Genomic DNA, 22,066 nt, shown 5'->3' with positions numbered 1-22,066 from the left:
TTTTTCAACCCTTTTTTTCTCAAAATCAATAGGATCATTTGTTTCAAAACTTTGCATATGAGTTTGTTGTACTAAAGGGAAGGCACATGCAAAATTTCAGGTTTCTATGATGATTTTTGCCAAATCACTTATTTTTGGATCCTTGGGTTTTGCAGGTGAGGTCTACTAGTACAAACCTGAATCAAAAGCTGAAAAAACGGTCGTTTCTAAAAAGACTACGCACTATCTTGCAAATACCAAATATGCTTTAAAGTACTCCGACAGGACACATATCAAACAATTTTTGCAAAAGAACGTGTATTTGCGGAGAAAATGCATTTTCTGGATTTCGCAGTTTTTGTGGTGTTTGGCCGCTTTTGGTACCCTACTCCTCTCGGTTCATAAATCCTCGAATATTCAATTTAAAACCATCAATCAATTTGCTACGGATTGTGCGTGAGCCGTACTTTATTCAGAATGCAATTTTTTTGGAAAAATTGTGAGAAAAAGTCTAAAAAAATACCAAAATTTGCAAAAAAAAAAAAATTGAAAAATTTTCGATCAACTTAAAAATGGTCCTATGAACTGTTTTTTCGGGGCTTTTTTCGATTTTTGAGCTACAAATACGTTGACCTATCACGTTATGGCATGTGTTTTGGACCCGGAACGCGTTTTCATTGTTCGCGGGGGTATGCTAAATCCGTGGATTTGGTGGTCCAAATTCAGAAATGCCGTAGTAGTAGTAGTAGTAGTAGTAGTAGTAGTAGTAGTAGTAGTAGTAGTAGTAGTAGTAGTAGTAGTAGTAGTAGTAGTAGTAGTAGTAGTAGTAGTAGTAGTAGTAGTAGCCTTTTCTGAATTTGGGCAATTTCTTCGACCATTTTCAGAATAGCCGTGAAAAACATTTTACCCAAATTAAGAAGACCATTTTACGAAAAACTTCCGCCTCCCAAATTCAGAAGAGGGTTGCCCAAATTCAGAAATGGATTTTTTGACCAAATTCGGAATTGGCCCGGTGCCCATTTTCCTACTCCACTCCTACTACTCCTTGGAATTTGGGTAAGTGTTATGGGGATGATGGCCGAATCAGAAATTGGGCTAAAAAGGGTTGTGAAACTACGACAAAAGAAAGACACTTCTCATTTTCAAGACTTTCAAAAGTTTAATGATTAAAATGCAAAAATTCGACCAGAAATTTAACAAACACCAAACACGAAAAAAAATTCGCCCAAATTTATGTGGCAGTGCAGGTCAATTGTTAAACATAACAGGCATAACTTTGACAAACAGCTATAACAAACATGTCTTTCCTCTATTTAAATCGAAGCAGTCGAACTTTTTTGAGACACAATATCGCTAATAAAAACAAGTTACCAAATTGATAATCAAGAGAAATTTTTTTAATCCAGATTCAAAATCTTGCGAGAATCCGGCAACAATCTTGAGAATTTTTAATTTCTGGCAAACTTTTTTTGATTATTTTGGGCACCTATTTGAAAATCAGCTGAACTGTTTTTCAAGAGCATATCGAAATGCAGAACTCATTCTAATTGACTTTTCCTAAATACCGTTCAAACATGAAGATATGAAAAATTGGGTATATTTGAGGAATTTGTTAAGAAGAACTGTCTTTTTGAAGAACTGTTTGCACTATATCAATGTTTTATCTCAAACATTTTGGCTTTCCAGGAAAAGAAATGGCCTTGAGAGAAGATGTGCTAACCGCCAGTTTCCTCCAAATGTCAAATTTTTGCACCGAAACTCAGTTTCACTTGATAAATTGCCTACTTTGAGAAAAAAAATTATTTGCAAAAAACATAAAAAAAATCCCCAGTGGGCCATTTGGCCCACTGGGGATTTTTTTTTGACCCCTCATCCCAAACCTCTTTTGCGTGCGTCATTTTGCGCTAATAAAAAATTCCAGGCGTATTACGGAAAGACAGCCGTATTTCGTTCTGACGTGGAGAGCCGTGAAAAAAAATATTGTTCCTATTAAAAAAAACAATGTTTTTTGCGTTGTTTTGGAAGTTCTGGCTGCAATTGGACTAGTCTGTTATTTGTGAGTTTCAAGTGGTTTGTTACATTAGCGTTTCATGCATTTGGCGATTTGTAATGTTACTCTTTTCACAAAAGTTTTCGAAAAATTTTTCAATGAGATCCTTTTTTGAAGAACTGTTTGCACGATATCACTGTTTTATCTCAAACATTTTGGCTTTCCAGGAAAAGAAATGGCCTTGAGAAAAGATATGCCAACCGCCAGTTTCCTCCAAATGTCAAATTTTTGCACCGAAACTCAGTTTCACTTGATAAATTGCCTACTTTTAGAAAAAAAAATTATTTGCAAAAAACATTAAAAAAAATCCCCAGTGGGCCATTTGGCCCACTGGGGATTTTTTTGACCCCTCAACCCAAACCTCTTTCGCGTGCGTCATTTTGCGCTAATAAAAAATTCCAGGCGTATTACGGAAAGACAGCCGTATTTCGTTTTGACGTGGAGAGCCGTGAAAAAAAATATTGTTCCTATTAAAAAAACAACTAAAAAACAACGTTTTTTGCGTTTTTTGGAAGTTCCGGCTGCAATTGGATTAGTCTGTTATTTGTGAGCTTCAAGTGTTTTGTTACATTAGCGTTTCATGCATTTGGCGATTTGTAAAAACACTCTTTTCACAAAAGTTTTCGAAAAATTTTTCAATGAGATCCTTTTTTGAAGAACTGTTTGCACGATATCACTGTTTTATCTCAAACATTTTGGCTTTCCAGGAAAAGAAATGGCCTTGAGAGAAGATGTCCTAACCGCCAGTTTCCTCCAAATGTCAAATTTTTGCACCGAAACTCAGTTTCACTTGATAAATTGCCTACTTTTAGAAAAAAAATTATTTGCAAAAAACATAAAAAAAAATCCCCAGTGGGCCATTTGGCCCACTGGGGATTTTTTTTTGACCCCTCATCCCAAACCTGTTTTGCGTGCGTCATTTTGCGCTAATAAAAAATTGCAGGCGTATTACGGAAAGACAGCCGTATTTCGTTCTGACGTGGAGAGCCGTGAAAAAAAAATATTGTTCCTATTAAAAAAACAATGTTTTTTGCGTTGTTTTGGAAGTTCTGGCTGCAATTGGACTAGTCTGTTATTTGTGAGTTTCAAGTGTTTTGTTACATTAGCGTTTCATGCATTTTGCGATTTGTAAAGTTACTCTTTTCACAAAAGTTTTCGAAAAATTTTTCAATGAGATCCTTTTTTGAAGAACTGTTTGCACGATATCACTGTTTTATCTCAAACATTTTGGCTTTCCAGGAAAAGAAATGGCCTTGAGAAAAGATGTGCCAACCGCCAGTTTCCTCCAAATGTCAAATTTTTGCACCGAAACTCAGTTTCACTTGATAAATTGCCTACTTTTAGAAAAAAATTATTTGCAAAAAACATAAAAAAAAATCCCCAGTGGGCCATTTGGCCCACTGGGAATTTTTTTGACCCCTCATCCCAAACCTCTTTCGCGTGCGTCATTTTGCGCTAATAAAAAATTCCAGGCGTATTACGGAAAGACAGCCGTATTCCGTTTTGACGTGGAGAGCCGTGAAAAAAAATATTGTTCCTATTAAAAAAACAACTAAAAAACAACGTTTTTTTGCGTTTTTTGGAGGTTCCGGCTGCAATTGGATTAGTCTGTTATTTTTGAGTTTCAAGTGTTTTGTTACATTAGCATTTCATGCATTTGGCGATTTGTAAAAACACTCTTTTCACAAAAGTTTTCGAAAAATTTTTCAATGAGATCCTTTTTTGAAGAACTGTTTGCACGATATCACTGTTTTATCTCAAACATTTTGGCTTTCCAGGAAAAGAAATGGCCTTGAGAAAAGATGTCCTAACCGCCAGTTTCCTCCAAATGTCAAATTTTTGCACCGAAACTCAGTTTCACTTGATAAATTGCCTACTTTTAGAAAAAAAATTATTTGCAAAAAACATAAAAAAAATCCCCAGTGGGCCATTTGGCCCACTGGGGATTTTTTTTGACCCCTCATCCCAAACCTCTTTTGCGTGCGTCATTTTGCGCGAATAAAAAATTCCAGGCGTATTACGGAAAGACAGCCGTATTTCGTTTTGACGTGGAGAGCCGTGAAAAAAAATATTGTTCCTATTAAAAAAACAACTAAAAAACAACGTTTTTTGCGTTTTTTTGGAAGTTCCGGCTGCAATTGGATTAGTCTGTTATTTGTGAGTTTCAAGTGTTTTGTTACATTATCGTTTCATGCATTTGGCGATTTGTAAAAACACTCTTTTCACAAAACTTTTCGAAAAATTTTTCAATGAGATCCTTTTTTGAAGAACTGTTTGCACGATATCACTGTTTTATCTCAAACATTTTGGCTTTCCAGGAAAACAAATTGCCTTGCAAAAATATTTGCTAACCACCAATTTCCTTCAAGTGTCAAATTTTTGCACCGAAACTCAGTTTCAATTGATAAATTGCCTATTTTTAGAAAAAAATTATTTGCAAAAAACATTAAAAAAAATCCCCAGTGGGCCATTTGGCCCACTGGGGATTTTTTTTTGACCCCTCATCACAAACCTCTTTTGCGTGCGTTATTTTGCGCTAATAAAAAATTCCAGGCTTTTTGCGGAAAAACATTGCTTTAGGGAGAAAAATACCTCGAGAAACGAATTTCAAGGATTCTATGTATTCTGTCATCCTGTGGTGTATAAATAGGCGTCCAATGAGTTAAAAATTGTATTTTTGAACTTCTTCAATGTGGGAGATTATATTAAAACAATAAATTTGCACTTTCTTTCTCTAGACTTTTGCTCTAGGAAGCAAAAATACCTGGAGAAACGAAATATTTTCAAGTTTTCTATCTATTCTGTCATCCTGAGGGTATTTTTGACCAATTTTAAGATCGACATTATTGCAGTATACAAATTTCTGAGGTTTTTTTGTATTGAAAATTGGGCGAAGATAATAAAACAGGCATTTTTTGGCCGCTTTGAACATGAAACGCCTCTTTGAACGCTTAGGTCCAAAAAAGGCAAGATAGAACTAGTGATTGTTTTTTTTGAAAAGGTAACAAATATTGTTTTACATTGCTTCATATATAGCTCATTTTAAAGCTCATAAAATAGGACTTGCAGCCATTTTTTTTACTTTTATGAATAAAAGCCTCAAGGGTACCTAAATTGGCATCAAACATAAAAGAAAAATCGAGTCGTTTATGACTTGGTAAATATTGGCTAAGTCTACCCATTTTTTTTAATAGTACAATAGCTCTATAAAAGTTTCGAAAAGATCTTGTTTACAAAATTGCGCGATGATAATATAACATGCGTTTTTTGACCGCTTTGACCATGAAACGACGCATTGAACGCTTAGGCCCAAAATAGACAAGATTCGATGTTTGTTTGTTTTACTCAGAACGTAACAAATATTAGCTCAATTTGCGTTTTTTATAGCTCATTTTAATGCATTTTAGATAGGCTTTGCAGTCGTATGTTTTATTTTTTGTAAACGATTGCTTCAAGGGTACCTAAAGTGGCTTCAAAGATAAAAGAAAAATCGAAGCTATTATGACTTGGTAAATAGTGGCTGAGTCCGCCCACTTTTAAGACTGGTACAATGACCCTATATAAAGTTTTGAAAAGCTCTTGTGTAGACAATTGCGCAAGGAAAAAGAAACGGGCACTTTTTGATCGTTTAGGTGCGTTTATGTCTCCTAGAAGCACTGGTCAGCGAGTTGAAATTTCGATTTGTATATGATGTAAAATTTCTCAACGAATAATCACTCAAGTGAATTGATATATAGTCCACTTTGAAGACAAGAATCCCTTTGTTGCAGCCATTAGCTAATTGGGATCGTAACAGGGCTGTAAGTATCACTTTTTTTTCAAAACTGTCATTTTTCGTGCTGATTTCTAAAAATTTTTGTAAAAAGTAAAGATATTGGATGTTAATTGAATAACTAACCAAATGAAACACATATCGTTGCAAAGCTCCTACATTGTAGTTGACGTGGACATATTTGTTTGTGTCCAATTTTCGCGTAGAAGATCTCAAGTACAGGATTGATTAGAGAAAAGCAAATTGAAATATTTTTGATTTATAGATTTGCAGTAAATGCGAATACTTATATAAAAGCAGAACCATTGGTTCATGTTTTTTTTCAATGCCATTTGCAGACAAATCTGCTAAGATTATAAAAATTGCGCTTTTGGACCACTTAGGTACGTTTAGAGTACCTAGAGTATTTTTATATAAGCGGATTGGAATTGGAATAATTTTCCATACCCAAATTCAGAAAAATTTCGCTGATGCAATCAAAAGCTCTAAATATCACCAAAAACGTTTTTTACAGATTTTTTTTTACTTTAGCCTCATCCCGGTAAAAATAAATACCTGATCGCTGCAAAAAAACGAGGCGTAGAACGAATTAAGTCAGTGTCAGTGATCATTCAAAAATGAAAAATTCTAGGATTTCCTTGCAGAAAAATTGTTTCAATTTGCCCCCTTCTAGAACTTGTAGGTCTGTTTTTTTAAGGAGACCATCACTGCATTACAGCAGCAATCACAGGCAGTTTTTTTTAAAAGTTAAATAACTATTGCTTTGAAATGGCCTCAAGTTTTCTGATGAACGGTCTGATTTCGAAATTGACATCAACACAACTTCTTAAAAAAAAAACTGTCACTGGCATTTTTTTTATGGCCGCATTTGTCTCCGGCATGTGCCTAAAATCTCGACTTTCAAATGAGTTGTTTTAGTGGCAAATTCTCATGGGTTCAGGAGAAATGCTGAAGTGGCCAGACTAAGGGAAACTTCCGCCTCCCAAATTAAGAACGCTTTTTTTTCAACCCTTTTTTCTCAAAATCAATAAGATCATTTGTTTCAAAACTTTGCATATGAGTTTGTTGTACTAAAGGGAAGGCACATGCAAAATTTCAGGTTTCTATGATGATTTTTGCCAAATCACTTATTTTTGGATCCTTGGGTTTTGCAGGTGAGGTCTACTAGTACAAACCTGAATCAAAAGCTGAAAAAACGGTCGTTTCTAAAAAGACTACGCACTATCTTGCAAATACCAAATATGCTTTAAAGTACTCCGACAGGACACATATCAAAAAATTTTTGCAAAAGAACGTGTATTTGCGGAGAAAATGCGTTTTCTGGATTTCGCAGTTTTTGTGGTGTTTGGCCGCTTTTGGTACCCTACACCGCTCGGTTCATAAATCCTCGAATATTCAATTTAAAACCATCAATCAATTTGCTACGGATTGTGCGTGAGCCGTACTTTATTCAGAATGCATTTTTTTTGGAAAAATTGTGAGAAAAAGTCTAAAAAAAACCAAAATTTGCAAAAAAAAAATTTGAAAAATTTTCGATCAACTTAAAAATGGTCCTATGAACTGTTTTTTCGGGGCTTTTTTCGATTTTTGAGCTACAAATACGTTGACCTATCACGTTATGGCATGTGTTTTGGACACGGAACGCGTTTTCATTGTTCGCGGGGGTATGCTAAATCCGTGGATTTGGTGGTCCAAATTCAGAAATGCCGTAGTAGTAGTAGTAGTAGTAGTAGTAGTAGTAGTAGTAGTAGTAGTAGTAGTAGTAGTAGTAGTAGTAGTAGTAGTAGTAGTAGTAGTAGTAGTAGTAGTAGTAGTAGTAGTAGTAGTAGTAGTAGTAGTAGTAGTAGTAGTAGTAGTAGTAGTAGTAGTAGTAGTAGTAGTAGTAGTAGTAGTAGTAGTAGTAGTAGTAGTAGTAGTAGTAGTAGTAGTAGTAGTAGTAGTAGTAGTAGTAGTAGTAGTAGTAGTAGTAGTAGTAGTAGTAGTAGTAGTAGTAGTAGTAGTAGTAGTAGTAGTAGTAGTAGTAGTAGTAGTAGTAGTAGTAGTAGTAGTAGTAGTAGTAGTAGTAGTAGTAGTAGTAGTGGGGGACAAAATCCAACCTCACCTCCACGTGGTGTCCCCTGGGGGTAGGTCATGTGCTGCGGCTCTACGCTCACATGGTCGAGCTAACGAGGCACTGGTCTTCTAGTTTGTGGCGCAACTAGTCGTATCTCAGCCTTCAAACACCAAAGCAATGAGTACAATCAACCATGGCCCCGAGTCCCGGGTAAGGGGTGCTAAGAATCTCCCGAGGAACCAACTCAGAATTGCAACTTTAAACGTCAGAACACTGACCCAAGCCGGAGCTCTAGAGGCTTTGAAAATGGATCTGGCGCGATACAAGTTGGATATTCTGGGAGTGCAGGAGACGAGATTGCAGGAGCAAGAAATTGATCTCGGAGACCACAAGCTCTACCTGTCTGACTCGTGGTTGTCTGGTGTAAAGTCGAGACAAGGAGGAGTGGACGTTGCTGTAAAGAAGTCATTGATAAACAGCATCGTAGAACAAGTGGCTCTAAGTGAACGTATTTGCTACGTCAAGTTCGCGGCTCAGAGGAGAGCCAATCTAGCTGTTGTTGTCTGCTACGCACCTACGAATGAAGCTAGTCTCCAAGAGAAGGATTTGTTTTGGAGTCAACTTTCAGACCTAGTTTCCAGTTTCAAACATAGGGAGCGTATTTGTGTCATCGGTGACCTCAATGCAGAGCCTGGACACCAGTTGAATGACACCATGAGCTGCAGAGGCCCGTTTGGAATGGGTGAAGAAAATGAAAACTCTGAAAAGTTGTTATCATTTTGCACTTCACACAAATTGCTCGTAGGTGGTACATGGTTCCAGCATCGACAAGTGCATCGGTACACCTTCAACCCTCCCGATCCGAGTTGTCGAAAAAAGATGCTGGACCACATTCTGTTTGCAGAGAGATACAGAGGATGTCTGACGAATGTGAGGACCGATCACGAACTGGTCATTGCGGAAGTATCTATGAAACTTTTGTCTAAAAAGTCATGCTTCACGCCCAGAATCAGTTCTGCAAAGCTGCAAGATGAAACAACGCGTGACTTATTCACGCAGGAGGTCAAGTTACATCTTGATAAGAGCGGCGATTTCGAGAATACAGAGCAGTCTTGGGACAATTTTCGAAAAGCCCTGAACCAAGCAGCAGTGAAATGCCTCCTTCCGGACAAGCGAGTGAACAAACCTTGGATTTCTCCAGATTCTCTGGAACTTATCCGGAAACGAGCCGATCTACAGTTAAAGAAACACAGCAGCGCGGAGGCGCTGTTAGAGTTCACAAACTGCTGTAAGGAAGTCAGAAAAGCTCTACGTGCAGACAAACGGGCATGGCTTGAACGCAAAGGCCAAGAAGTGCAGAGCTTCGCGGACAGAGGCAACTTAAAGGAGGTTTTTGGGGCATCACAGCAGATTTGCCGAAACTGGAGGCCCCAGTTGACCAAATTAGTTTCAAGCACTGGCGTCAACTTACGGACGAAAGAGGAACGACTTGAACGCTGGACGGAACATTTTAGTCAACTCCTGAATCCCTCAACATTCAGTTGCAGTACGAGATTGGATCCCGAAGAAGCAGCTGAAAGCTTGCCGATTGACCTGAGCCCAATTCGATTTGAAGAAGTGCTTGAAGCTGTCCACAGGTTGAAGAATGGCAAGGCAAGTGGACCCGATAACATTTCCTGTGAGATGTTGAAAGCACACAAGGGTATTGTCGAGTGGCTCTGGGACATCATAGATAAATGTTGGTCGACGGAAGTTCTGCCCGATGACTGGAAGGTAGCAGAAATTGTCCCATTATACAAGAGTAAAGGAAAGAGGTCAGAGTGTTCGAACCACCGAGGGATCTCTCTATTGTCAGTACCAGGCAAAGTGTTCGCTTCCGTTACTCTCAATCGATGCAAAGATTCAGTGGATAGCGTCTTAAGGGAAGAGCAGTGCGGCTTCAGAAAAAGCAGAGGATGCGCCGATCAACTCTTTGTCCTGCGTCAAATAATAGAGAAATCAATGGCGTTTCAATTGGATATTAGCTTTTGTTTCATAGACTTTCGAGCGGCATTCGATTCTGTCGATCGTGAGCAGATGTACCAGATAATGAAACACTATGGCCTGCCGCAAAAAGTGATAAACATCATAAGAAACAGCTATGATGGATTCAAATGTCGAGTCAAAGCCGAAGGTGAGAAGGGACGCTTATTTGATGTCAGAACAGGCGTTAGGCAGGGTGATGTGTGGTCCCCAATCCTATTCGGCCTTGTCATCAACTACATTTTAGCTAACTCGGTGCATGGAGGATTAGACATTGGGAGATTGGTGGCTGACTTAGATTTTGCTGATGATGTTGCTCTCGTGGGGGTCTCAGACAGTGAGGTGCAAGAAAACCTACATCGAATCGAGGCCCTAGCGGAGGCCAAAACAAAGAATATGGGCGTAAAATGCGACAGCCCAAATGTTGTTGCAGTGCCTAGTATCCAACAGAACGTGGAGATACTCACTGGAACACATAAAGGCAAACTAGGACTCCTGGCAGAGACATCTAGCCAGTCACGACTAACCATCGGCACGGAGGTGCTGCTGGGAACGAAAAAGAAAGCGGGCTGGTTCGAAACACAAGATGGCCGGAAGCTCAGATTGAAAAGCTTAGCGGAGGCTAAGCCAGCGTTGGTAGCTTCACAACAACAATCTGCAGTAGCGGATTTAGAGTCGCTAGAAAATGAGAGTGGGTCAGCGGTGGCTGATCAAGAGTCTTTAAGATGTCAGAACTGTCAGCGGCAATTCAGTACAGTTACCGGACGCAAAGTGCACCAAACAAGATTCTGCAAAGCCGGTTTGTCAAAGAATGTCGTCGACAAGTCAAAGTTCGAGCAACTAGAGGCGAGCCTCACCTGTGACAAGTGTGAAAGGAAGTTCAAAACAGTCAATGGCCGAAAAGTTCACCAATCGAGATACTGTGGCAAACCTAAAGCAGCTGCCACACGCGTGTTTTCCTGCAAAGTACAAGATGTTATCGGAAACGAGTTTGAAAACATAGAAGCGTTCAAGTATCTCGGATCATATGTCAGCCTCAAGCATGGAGACCTCCAGGAAGTCAATTGCAAACTTGCAGAAGGTAGACAACGGTTTGCTAACTTCCAAAATCTCTGGAAGAGCAAGCAGCTCAGCGTGCACCTCAAGTGCAATTTGTACAAAGCACTCGTTTTATCAGCCGTGCTGTACAGCTCAGAGACTTGGACTCTTTCGAAATTAATGGAGAGAAAACTTGAGAGTTTCCACTGTGGTTGTCTTCGGAGAATTCTACGTGTGTCATATCTGGAGAAAGCAACGAACGATGAAATTATGTCAAGATCGCGAATGCCCCAACTATCCACGATGATCATGCTCAAACGGATAAAATGGTACGGTCACATCCAGAGAATGGAACCAGGAAGATTAGCCCGCAGTGCCTTCGATTGGGACCCGCCCGATCAATACGCCCATGCCAGACGCGCTCCTGGGGGGCAACGGAAAACGTGGATGAGTCAAATCGAAGGAGACTGTGTACGAAACAAAGTATCGTTCACCAGATTGCAGGAGAAAGCAGCAACCGGGTCAAAGAATGCCTTCAACAATTTCGTCGTACAGCACTTCACAGAATAACCAAACAAATAACTCTTCTTGTTTTGTTTGTATTTGTATTTGTATTTGTATTTGTTGCCAACCGTGCCTTTATTTCATATTTGGAATTAAAGTGTTGAAACAGTAGTAGTAGTAGTAGTAGTAGTAGTAGTAGTAGTAGTAAGAGTAGTAGTAGTAGTAGTAGTAGTAGTAGTAGTAGTAGTAGTAGTAGTAGTAGTAGTAGTAGTAGTAGTAGTAGTAGTAAGAGTAGTAGTAGTAGTAGTAGTAGTAGTAGTAGTAGTAGTAGTAGTAGTAGTAGTAGTAGTAGTAGTAGTAGTAGTAGTAGTAGTAGTAGTAGTAGTAGTAGTAGTAGTAGTAGTAGTAGTAGTAGTAGTAGTAGTAGTAGTAGTAGTAGTAGTAGTAGTAGTAGTAGTAGTAGTAGTAGTAGTAGTAGTAGTAGTAGTAGTAGTAGTAGTAGTAGTAGTAGTAGTAGTAGTAGTAGTAGTAGTAGTAGTAGTAGTAGTAGTAGTAGTAGTAGTAGTAGTAGTAGTAGTAGTAGTAGTAGTAGTAGTAGTAGTAGTAGTAGTAGTAGTAGTAGTAGTAGTAGTAGTAGTAGTAGTAGTAGTAGTAGTAGTAGTAGTAGTAGTAGTAGCAGTAGTAGTAGTAGTAGTAGTAGTAGTAGTAGTAGTATTAGTAGTAGTAGTAGTAGTAGTGGGGGACAAAATCCAACCTCACCTCCACGTGGTGTCCCCTGGGGGTAGGTCATGTGCTGCGGCTTTCCGCTCACATGGTCGAGCTAACGAGGCACTGGTCTTCTAGTTTGTGGCGCAACTAGTCGTATCTCAGCCTTCAAACACCAAAGCAATGAGTACATTCAACCATGGCCCCGAGTCCGGGGTAAGGGGTGCTAAGAATCTCCCGAGGAATCAACTCAGAATTGCAACTTTAAACGTCAGAACACTGACCCAAGCCGGAAATTTAGAGGCTTTGAAAATGGATCTGGCGCAATACAAGTTGGATATTCTGGGAGTGCAGGAGACGAGATTCGGAAAAGTTGTTATCATTTTGCACTTCACACAAATTGCTCGTAGGTGGTACATGGTTCCAGCATCGACAAGTGCATCGGTACACCTACAACCCTCCCGATCCGAGTTGTCGAAAAAAGATGCTGGATCACATTCTGTTTGCAGAGAGATACAGAGGATGTCTGACGAATGTGAGGATCAGAAGAGGGAAAACCACAATTACCGACGCTTATTTGATGTCAGAACGGGCGTTAGGCAGGGTGATGTGTGGTCCCCAAACCTATTCGGCCTTGTCATCAACTACATTTTGGCTAACTCGGTGCATGGAGGATTAGACATTGGGAGATTGGTGGCTGACTTAGATTTTGCTGATGATGTTGCTCTCGTGGGGGTCTCAGACAGTGAGGTGCAAGAAAACCTACATCGAATCGAGGCCCTTGCGGAAGCCGCTGGTCTGAAGATTAATGTGGCCAAAACAAAGAATGTGGGCGTAAAATGCGACAGCCCAAATGTTGTTGCAGTGCCTAGTATCCAACAGAACGTTGAGATACTCACTGGAACACATAAAGGCAAACTAGGACTCCTGGCAGAGACATCTAGCCAGTCACGACTAACCATCAGCACGGAGGTGCTGCTGGGAACGAAAAAGAAAGCGGGCTGGTTCGAAACACAAGATGGCCGGAAGCTAAGATTGAAAAGCTTAGCGGTGGCTAAGCCAGCGTTGGTAGCTTCACAACAACAATCTGCGGTAGCAGATTCAGAGTCGCTAGAAAATGAGAGTCGGTCAGTGGTGGCTGACCAAGAGTCTTTAAGATGTCAGAATTGTCAGCGGCAATTCAGTACAGTTACCGGACGCAAAGTGCACCAAACAAGATTCTGCAAAGCCGGTTTGTCAAAGAATGTCGTCGACAAGTCAAAGTTCGAGCAACTAGAGGCGAGCCTTACCTGTGACAAGTGTGAAAGAAAGTTCAAAACAGTCAATGGCCGGAAAGTTCACCAATCGAGATACTGTGGCAAACCTAAAGCAGCTGCCACACGCGTGTTTTCCTGCAAAGTACAAGATGTTCTCGGAAACGAGTTTGAAAACATAGAAGCGTTCAAGTATCTCGGATCATATGTCAGCCTCAAGCATGGAGACCTGCAGGAAGTCAATTGCAAACTTGCAGAAGGTAGACAACGGTTTGCTAACTTCCAAAATCTCTGGAAGAGCAAGCAGCTCAGCGTGCACCTCAAGTGCAATTTGTACAAAGCACTCGTTTTATCAGCCGTGCTGTACAGCTCAGAGACTTGGACTCTTTCGAAATTAATGGAGAGAAAACTTGAGAGTTTCCACTGTGGCTGTCTTTGGAGAATTCTACGTGTGTCATATCTGGAGAAAGCAACGAACGAAGAAATTATGTCAAGATCACGAATGCCCCAACTGTCCACGATGGTCATGCTCAAACGGATAAAATGGTACGGGCACATCCAGAGAATGGAACCAGGAAGATTAGCCCGCAGTGCCTTCGATTGGGACCCGCCCGATCAATACGTCCATGCTAGACGCGCTCCTGGGGGGCAACGGAAAACGTGGATGAGTCAAATCGAAGGAGACTGTGTACGAAACAAAGTATCGTTCACCAGATTGCAGGAGAAAGCAGCAACCGGGTCAAAGAATGCCTTCAACAATTTCGTCGCACAGCACTTCACAGAACAACCAAACAAATAACTCTTCTTGTTTTGTTTGTATTTGTTGCCAACCGTGCCTTTATTTCATATTTGGAATTAAAGTGTTGAAACAGTAGTAGTAGTAGTAGTAGTAGTAGTAGTAGTAGTAGTAGTAGTAGTAGTAGTAGTAGTAGTAGTAGTAGTAGTAGTAGTAGTAGTAGTAGTAGTAGTAGTAGTAGTAGTAGTAGTAGTAGTAGTAGTAGTAGTAGTAGTAGTAGTAGTAGTAGTAGTAGTAGTAGTAGTAGTAGTAGTAGTAGTAGTAGTAGTAGTAGTAGTAGTAGTAGTAGTAGTAGTAGTAGTAGTAGTAGTAGTAGTAGTAGTAGTAGTAGTAGTAGTAGTAGTAGTAGTAGTAGTAGTAGTAGTAGTAGTAGTAGTAGTAGTAGTAGTAGTAGTAGTAGTAGTAGTAGTAGTAGTAGTAGTAGTAGTAGTAGTAGTAGTAGTAGTAGTAGTAGTAGTAGTAGTAGTAGAAGCAGCAACCGGGTCAAAGAATGCCTTCAACAATTTCGTCGCACAGCACTTCACAGAACAACCAAACAAATAACTCTTCTTGTTTTGTTTGTATTTGTTGCCAACCGTGCCTTTATTTCATATTTGGAATTAAAGTGTTGAAACAGTAGTAGTAGTAGTAGTAGTAGTAGTAGTAGTAGTAGTAGTAGTAGTAGTAGTAGTAGTAGTAGTAGTAGTAGTAGTAGTAGTAGTAGTAGTAGTAGTAGTAGTAGTAGTAGTAGTAGTAGTAGTAGTAGTAGTAGTAGTAGTAGTAGTAGTAGTAGTAGTAGTAGTAGTAGTAGTAGTAGTAGTAGTAGTAGTAGTAGTAGTAGTAGTAGTAGTAGTAGTAGTAGTAGTAGTAGTAGTAGTAGTAGTAGTAGTAGTAGTAGTAGTAGTAGTAGTAGTAGTAGTAGTAGTAGTAGTAGTAGTAGTAGTAGTAGTAGTAGTAGTAGTAGTAGTAGTAGTAGTAGTAGTAGTAGTAGTAGTAGTAGTAGTAGTAGTAGTAGTAGTAGTAGTAGTAGTAGTAGTAGTAGTAGTAGTAGTAGTAGTAGTAGTAGTAGTAGTAGTAGTAGTAGTAGTAGTAGTAGTAGTAGTAGTAGTAGTAGTAGTAGTAGTAGTAGTAGTAGTAGTAGTAGTAGTAGTAGTAGTAGTAGTAGTAGTAGTAGTAGTAGTAGTAGTAGTAGTAGTAGTAGTAGTAGTAGTAGTAGTAGTAGTAGTAGTAGTAGTAGTAGTAGTAGTAGTAGTAGTAGTAGTAGTAGTAGTAGTAGTAGTAGTAGTAGTAGTAGTAGTAGTAGTAGTAGTAGTAGTAGTAGTAGTAGTAGTAGTAGTAGTAGTAGTAGTAGTAGTAGTAGTAGTAGTAGTAGTAGTAGTAGTAGTAGTAGTAGTAGTAGTAGTAGTAGTAGTAGTAGTAGTAGTAGTAGTAGTAGTAGTAGTAGTAGTAGTAGTAGTAGTAGTAGTAGTAGTAGTAGTAGTAGTAGTAGTAGTAGTAGTAGTAGTAGTAGTAGTAGTAGTAGTAGTAGTAGTAGTAGTAGTAGTAGTAGTAGTAGTAGTAGTAGTAGTAGTAGTAGTAGTAGTAGTAGTAGTAGTAGTAGTAGTAGTAGTAGTAGTAGTAGTAGTAGTAGTAGTAGTAGTAGTAGTAGTAGTAGTAGTAGTAGTAGTAGTAGTAGTAGTAGTAGTAGTAGTAGCAGCAGCAGCAGCAGCAGCAGCAGCAGCAGCAGCAGCAGCAGCAGCAGCAGCAGCAGCAGCAGCAGCAGCAGCAGCAGCAGCAGCAGCAGCAGCAGCAGCAGCAGCAGCAGCAGCAGCAGCAGCAGCAGCAGCAGCAGCAGCAGCAGCAGCAGCAGCAGCAGCAGCAGCAGCAGCAGCAGCAGCAGCAGCAGCAGCAGCAGCAGCAGCAGCAGCAGCAGCAGCAGCAGCAGCAGCAGCAGCAGCAGCAGCAGCAGCAGCAGCAGCAGCAGCAGCAGCAGCAGCAGCAGCAGCAGCAGCAGCAGCAGCAGCAGCAGCAGCAGCAGCAGCAGCAGCAGCAGCAGCAGCAGCAGCAGCAGCAGCAGCAGCAGCAGCAGCAGCAGCAGCAGCAGCAGCAGCAGCAGCAGCAGCAGCAGCAGCAGCGGCGGCAGCAGCATCAGCAGCATCAGCAGCAGCAGCAGCAGCAGCAGCATCAGCAGCAGCAGCAGCAGCAGCAGCAGCAGCAGCGGCAGCAGCAGCAGCAAAGTCTTTAGGGATATACCATGGGTTTTCACCCTTTATGTCCTTAGTGAGTAAGTGAGTATGTATCCTCCAGATTCATAGATTGGCTTCGTTGAACTTTTCGAAGAATTTCGAAAATTGCTGTGTTATTCGTGCTTTTCTGTTTTCTTTCGTTGTTAAGTTGATATGTTTACTCAGAATGTTGTGCAGTGTTCCGTTTCGTGTCCAGAAGTTATCGTCGGTCCTTTTGAGTCTGGTTTTGGGAATGTTGAAGCTGGAGTTGGAGCCTTGTCTGGTTCGTTCGTTGGTATTACGTGATATGTAGTCTGATGTTTTTATGTCATACTTGTGGTCAGTGATGGCGCAGAACAGTAGGTTATTAGTTACATCTGTTCTTTGCAAATTAGAAGGACCTTTTGGGATAATTCCATTAGGCCGTAGATGGCTTTTTCGGTAATGCCAGTGCAGTTGGTTGTAAATTACATAGCGTCACCTTAGGCCTTTTTATTTGGTTTGGTGTTTTTGGATGTTTCTGTTTTGTCTTCTGGTAAGACAGAGTATTCTGTTTCACGCTCCTGGCGCTTGTTTTGGGCCTTCTTTTCCTTCGATTCTCTATTGGCTTTTGAGCGATGTTTCAATATTAGTCGACCTGTTGGTGTTGTTGCTGCTGTGGGAAAGAACTGTCGTTAGGAGCGAAAGTTCAATTTCTGCCGGTGTGTTGAGACGGGAGACTTGCCACTGATAGACGGGATCGAGTCGTTTTCGCTCGGAGAGTAGGTCCCTGTTGACCAGTTAAGTAAGCAAACCTGACTTGACTAGGTCTTCAGATATGTCAGGTGTACCTTCCCTTCTGACGTAAACAACTGCTGTAATTTGGAGTTTGTATAGGGTCAGATAATTGATTAATTCTAGAGGTGTTGCGTTGTTGTTACTTCGGCGTGGGGATATTGTGTTGTTTATGATGTCGTGCCAAATTATAATGTTTCGGTTTTTTGCAGTCTTCTACAATACAAAGATGTTTTGCAGAGTCTTGCGTTGGGACTCAAAAATAAGCCTGGTATAGCAGCGAATTTTCCTTGAATCGGTCTCCTTGAAGGGTATTTAACTGAAATGATTGCTGTGTGCAAAGAACTAGCATCATATCTATTGAAGTAGTTGAGTAGTAAAAGTCGTCAGTAAAAAAACATTTGAGGAAAGTTGATTTTTGATATTTATCAAGAATTTAAGTGTAACCAAGTATTTTTCGTAATTAAAGGGTACTCTCTTATTTTCCTCTGAAAACTCGAATATTTATTCCATGTTTTTTTTTCGATAAGTTCAGCTAAATAACATTCTTTTTCGTTGCATCTTGATTAAAATCATTGTTTAGTGCCAAAAGAAACGTTTTGCAAACTCATTTCAGGTATATTTATATGATAAATCTTATGTTTTCGCTCTGTGCCTCGTATAGAACAAGCAAGGCCTTCTTGTTTGCATTAATACAATCGGTCACCCTATATGTTATATAGTTGCCTCTGTGATAATAACTATTAAAGTCCCACTCCGCCAGGCCAAATAAATAGATTATATAAATCTTACGACTGGTACTAATTTTCTGTATTTTAATTAGTTTTTCCTAATTGGATTTTCTATCTAATATTTTAAGGTTCATAATGCTTCATGGCAGACATATCAAATTTCCGTCGCTTTCTTCTTAGTCCGGTACCCGAGCAAGAGCCAATTGTCACAGCAGAGCCCAAAGTACCTGAAGCTGCCAACTTTGACCCCTCTAGACCAAATGAAATAAACTGTTCAACTGCTACCTCGTGCCTCAATGAAATTCGAGTATGTGAGCTTTTACTGCATATTAAGCAAAATGGATTTGCTCGTCAATTTGTGCATTAGAATTTGCTTTATTATTCAATGCATACAATAAATCCGGTCAATAGATATAGCACAGGTATTGTTCATTAAATATATAAAATTCTGATTTAACTGATCTCATCTGGTTTAAAAGCAATAATTTAGAAGCTTTTTGAAAAAAGTCAAAAAGTTTGCTAATAACTTCATTATTATTTGTTTAAATAGGTGCTTCTGTGAATCAATCCCTACTTCGTATGGCTAAGATTGAATGATTTAAAAAAAATTATCTAGTTTTTTTATCTTACTCATTTCTGAAGTGAAATAAAGGGGGTTTTGCTCTTAAGCCGCGTAGGACAATGGATGAGTAGTGATCCCCCACTATGAGACATCACTGCATCGTATATAATTTTAAAGACAAGGCACTATAGCTTTTTTAGAGCTGCGTCATGAGAAACATAAACATCACTGCATCGTATATAATTTTAAAGATAAGGCACTAAAACTCTTTTAGAGCTGCGTCAAAAGAATTGAATGATTGGATTGAATGAGTCAAAAGGATTGAATGATTGGAAAAATATTGAGCATGCGGGGAAGATTACAGGGAATGGCCGCGAGTGATCCCCTTTGAGGTCAATTGAGACAAACAATATGAGAAAAGAAAAAGAATGAACACAATTAAGAGTGTTCTCGTGAAAAAAACCATATAGGGGTGGGACGTATTGTTTTTTATTAAAGACTGCTATTAAAGCAAACGGCATTTAGTTGAACAAATTTGGAAAATATGCTTTGATGTCAAAATTTTGAATCCCCTAGCAAGATCTTGCTCAACGGATGTCAATAAAGCATACAGCTGCCATGAAAAAATCGAGATGCTCTGATATGAGTATATAGTAGAGGTCGAACGCAATAGCTTTTTTCGCGGCTAATCTTGCGTTTATGAGAGCCGCCTCGTCGTCGTCGCATGCAATGGAAAAAGCTCGCCTCAAAACTCAACGAAACACGTCAGGAGAGCTACGTAGACGCTATTAACCATATAGAAACTGCTGTCAATTTTGTGCTCATGCGGAATTTGAAACCTATGCCTGCTGGGATGGGAATTCCTCAGTAACCTCAATCCTCAATCAGAGGAATCCCTCAATCAGAGATTATTGCTTTCTACACTGGCTTCTCAAAAGCTTTTGACAAAGTACCACATTATGAGTTAATTCAAAAATTGATTGACATTGGAGTTCGAGGATGTTTGCTCGAAATTTTAATCGACTACTTGAGTGATCGACTACAATATGTGCGTGTGGACAATACCAGTTCGAAGATACTCGATATAACAAGCGGGGTACCACAGGGGTCACTCCTAGGCCCTATACTGTTCTGTATATTTATTAACGATCTTCCAGATGTCCTGATGTTTTCTGAGCCCTTTATCTTCGCTGATGATCTTAAAATTTTGGCTGTACAAAGAAGCTACTGGGAAGTCCAAGATGATCAACATGGGATTGAGAACTGGATAATCCAAAATAAAATGGAGCTGGCACTAGACAAGTGTGCGTATCTGAATTTCAGAGGTAGAGACCAACAGTACAAATTGATGGGAAAAGATTTGGCGAAATCCACGACTGTCAAAGATCTTGGTATTCACGTGGCGGCTGATGTATCGTGGAAACATATTGAAGAAAGAATGAAGAATGCAAATAAAGTTCTGTACATGCTTAAGCGGAATGTTGCAACTAAATTAAACACGTTTGTGAAATTGGGATTATATAAGTCCTTAATTTTGCCCGTATTGCTGTATGGTTTCACGTGCTTGACTGCAGGAAGAACTGAAATTCAAATTATGGAAAAGTTTCAAAAAAGTAGTCAAATGGATAACGGGAAATAAAGATACAGAATACAAAAGCCAGCTTCGACTATTAAACATATCGCCATTACCAATGTTTATCCAGCTTAACGATCTGTTGCTGGTTTCAAAAGCTTTGAATGAAGAGAATAGCGGCATCGAGCTACCAGAAGTACATACGAAAGAAACAAGGAACAACGAAATTTTCAAAATGACGAAAACTCGAACAGAGAAAGCGCGCAGCGAATTCACCTTTAAAACCTGTCGAATTGCAAACCGCCTAGAAGATTTAATAAACTTAAGGGAACCATCTGGACTGAAAAACCGAATATTACGTACAATGTGGAATTTTTTCGAGAAGAAATTTTCTGAGCGAAATATTTGCACTTGGCAATTGTTCTGCGATTGTCAAAACTGTAGAAACTATTGGACATTATTTTAATTTGATTACTGGGACTTTAGACCCTTCAGCACAGCTGTAAATCCCCAACAGCAACAACAACAATAACCAATCGCTGCTGGATGATTCATACAATGCCATACTATCAGAGGGACTTGCTACCCCGAGTTTACCGACTACCCCTTTTTAAGGGAGAGTATTTAATTGGGAACTTATTTCTTTATTATACGATTTCGTTCACTGACAGCGAGTTGCTTGAAGTTGAATTGTTGAAATATATCTTTGTTTGATAAACTTATTAATGTCCAGAACTTCGAATCTGTGTTTTAACAAAGTGATAATTTTCGATTTTTGTTGGCTTTAGTTTTAGGCCTTTGGATCAAATGTTCTCGACTATCTACCCGTCAGTTTAGAGTAATCTGGGCGACTTTTTATGCAAAACTTTTAGGATTGACCTCAGGTGCTTTTTTTTCTACTCGAAGAGCAGTTATGTTGATCAAGTGGTTTTTCACTATCCTTATAGGAGTGATGATATTGTTCAGGACATTAACAATTATTTGAATCAACAATTATTGTGTTGTTGATTCTAATACCGCGCACAATACTAAATGCAAAAAAATCTGTACGTTGTCTGGAGGGGGGTTAATACAAGTTTATGTACACTAGGACATTTGCGCTCGTGAGTTTGTAAAGAATATCTAATTGGGTTAATCTCGAGTGTTGACATAGAAAATGCTAAAAATTTTCTGTGATGCCTCTTGAGTATTGCACTTTGAATGAAATTCTTGATTTTATGGAAAGCCAGTATTTTGTTTATGCTTTTACTTGTCAACTGGATTTGATTTTTGTTGATGCATGTCGCCACCCGATTCTACTTTAGCTGCACTTTTGGCGGCTCCCTTTGAGCTGCAATTGTTGAAACTCGCATGTTTAATAAATTGAGTTACTTATATAAAAACAGTTCAGGAAATGGAAGAAAAACTATTAAACTGAATACCACTATGTTCTGTGTATAAAATTCGATAACTTCTGTCAAACAACAATGAATAAATATGAACAATGAAGTTGCGGAAGGCTAAGAATTTTTTAACGGTTTTAAACTGGCCTCATCAGATGAAATTTTTTTGTTCCCATATTTAAAAAAAAACAGGCTAGAGTATGTGGTATCAATTTGAAGCTCTCTGCGTCCAAAATTTCGCTACAATGAGAAATTTTTGCTGTTTTTGGAAAAAAGAGTTTTGCTGTTTTTGGAAAACTTGTTTTCGTAAATGTTAAAAGTTTTTGAAAAATCGAAATTTAATAAGATATTTCATATCGAACCTGAAAAACCTGAAACTGCGAGGAAGTTTTTGTGATAGCCGCCTGCACTTCGTCTGCACAATTAACAACACCAGTCAACAAGAACTCATTCTGCACTTGGACTGCTTATTTGGACTTCTTTTTAGTTCAGTGTTGTCTTATAGAAAAGCATCTCTCAAGATGTGAAGAAAGCTGGGCTCTTTCTTATGTAACTCGCATATTGTATATTGATACTTTGTCCTGATTTAGTCTCATTTGCATTTGAAGCATTAAAAATTAGCCTGTTTTGGAATAAGTGAGACGCCACCTGTTTTGGAAAGCCAAATCGCATTTGCCACATTTAGCCAG

The 22,066-nt window shown here is 39.2% G+C and overlaps 1 protein-coding gene across 1 annotated transcript in view; it reads left to right on the top strand.

Moving 5' to 3' along the window:
* The window catches only part of LOC142336419 (phosphatidylinositol 4-kinase beta-like), a 98,898-nt gene that overhangs the window by 71,038 nt on the left and 5,794 nt on the right, over nt 1-22,066 (top strand). Inside the window, exon 2 of the mRNA XM_075385248.1 lies at nt 17,989-18,167. Within this exon, the coding sequence (XP_075241363.1) occupies nt 18,003-18,167 (165 nt within the window). The 5' untranslated portion in view covers nt 17,989-18,002. The remainder of the gene's footprint in view (nt 1-17,988; nt 18,168-22,066) is intronic.

The sequence above is a fragment of the Convolutriloba macropyga genome, chromosome 3, assembly GCF_964194025.1.
Source record: "Convolutriloba macropyga chromosome 3, txConMacr16.3, whole genome shotgun sequence".
NCBI classification, from domain to species: domain Eukaryota; kingdom Metazoa; phylum Xenacoelomorpha; order Acoela; family Convolutidae; genus Convolutriloba; species Convolutriloba macropyga.
Note: the sequence above shows the minus strand (reverse complement) of the source record. Positions and strands in the feature narration are given on the sequence as shown.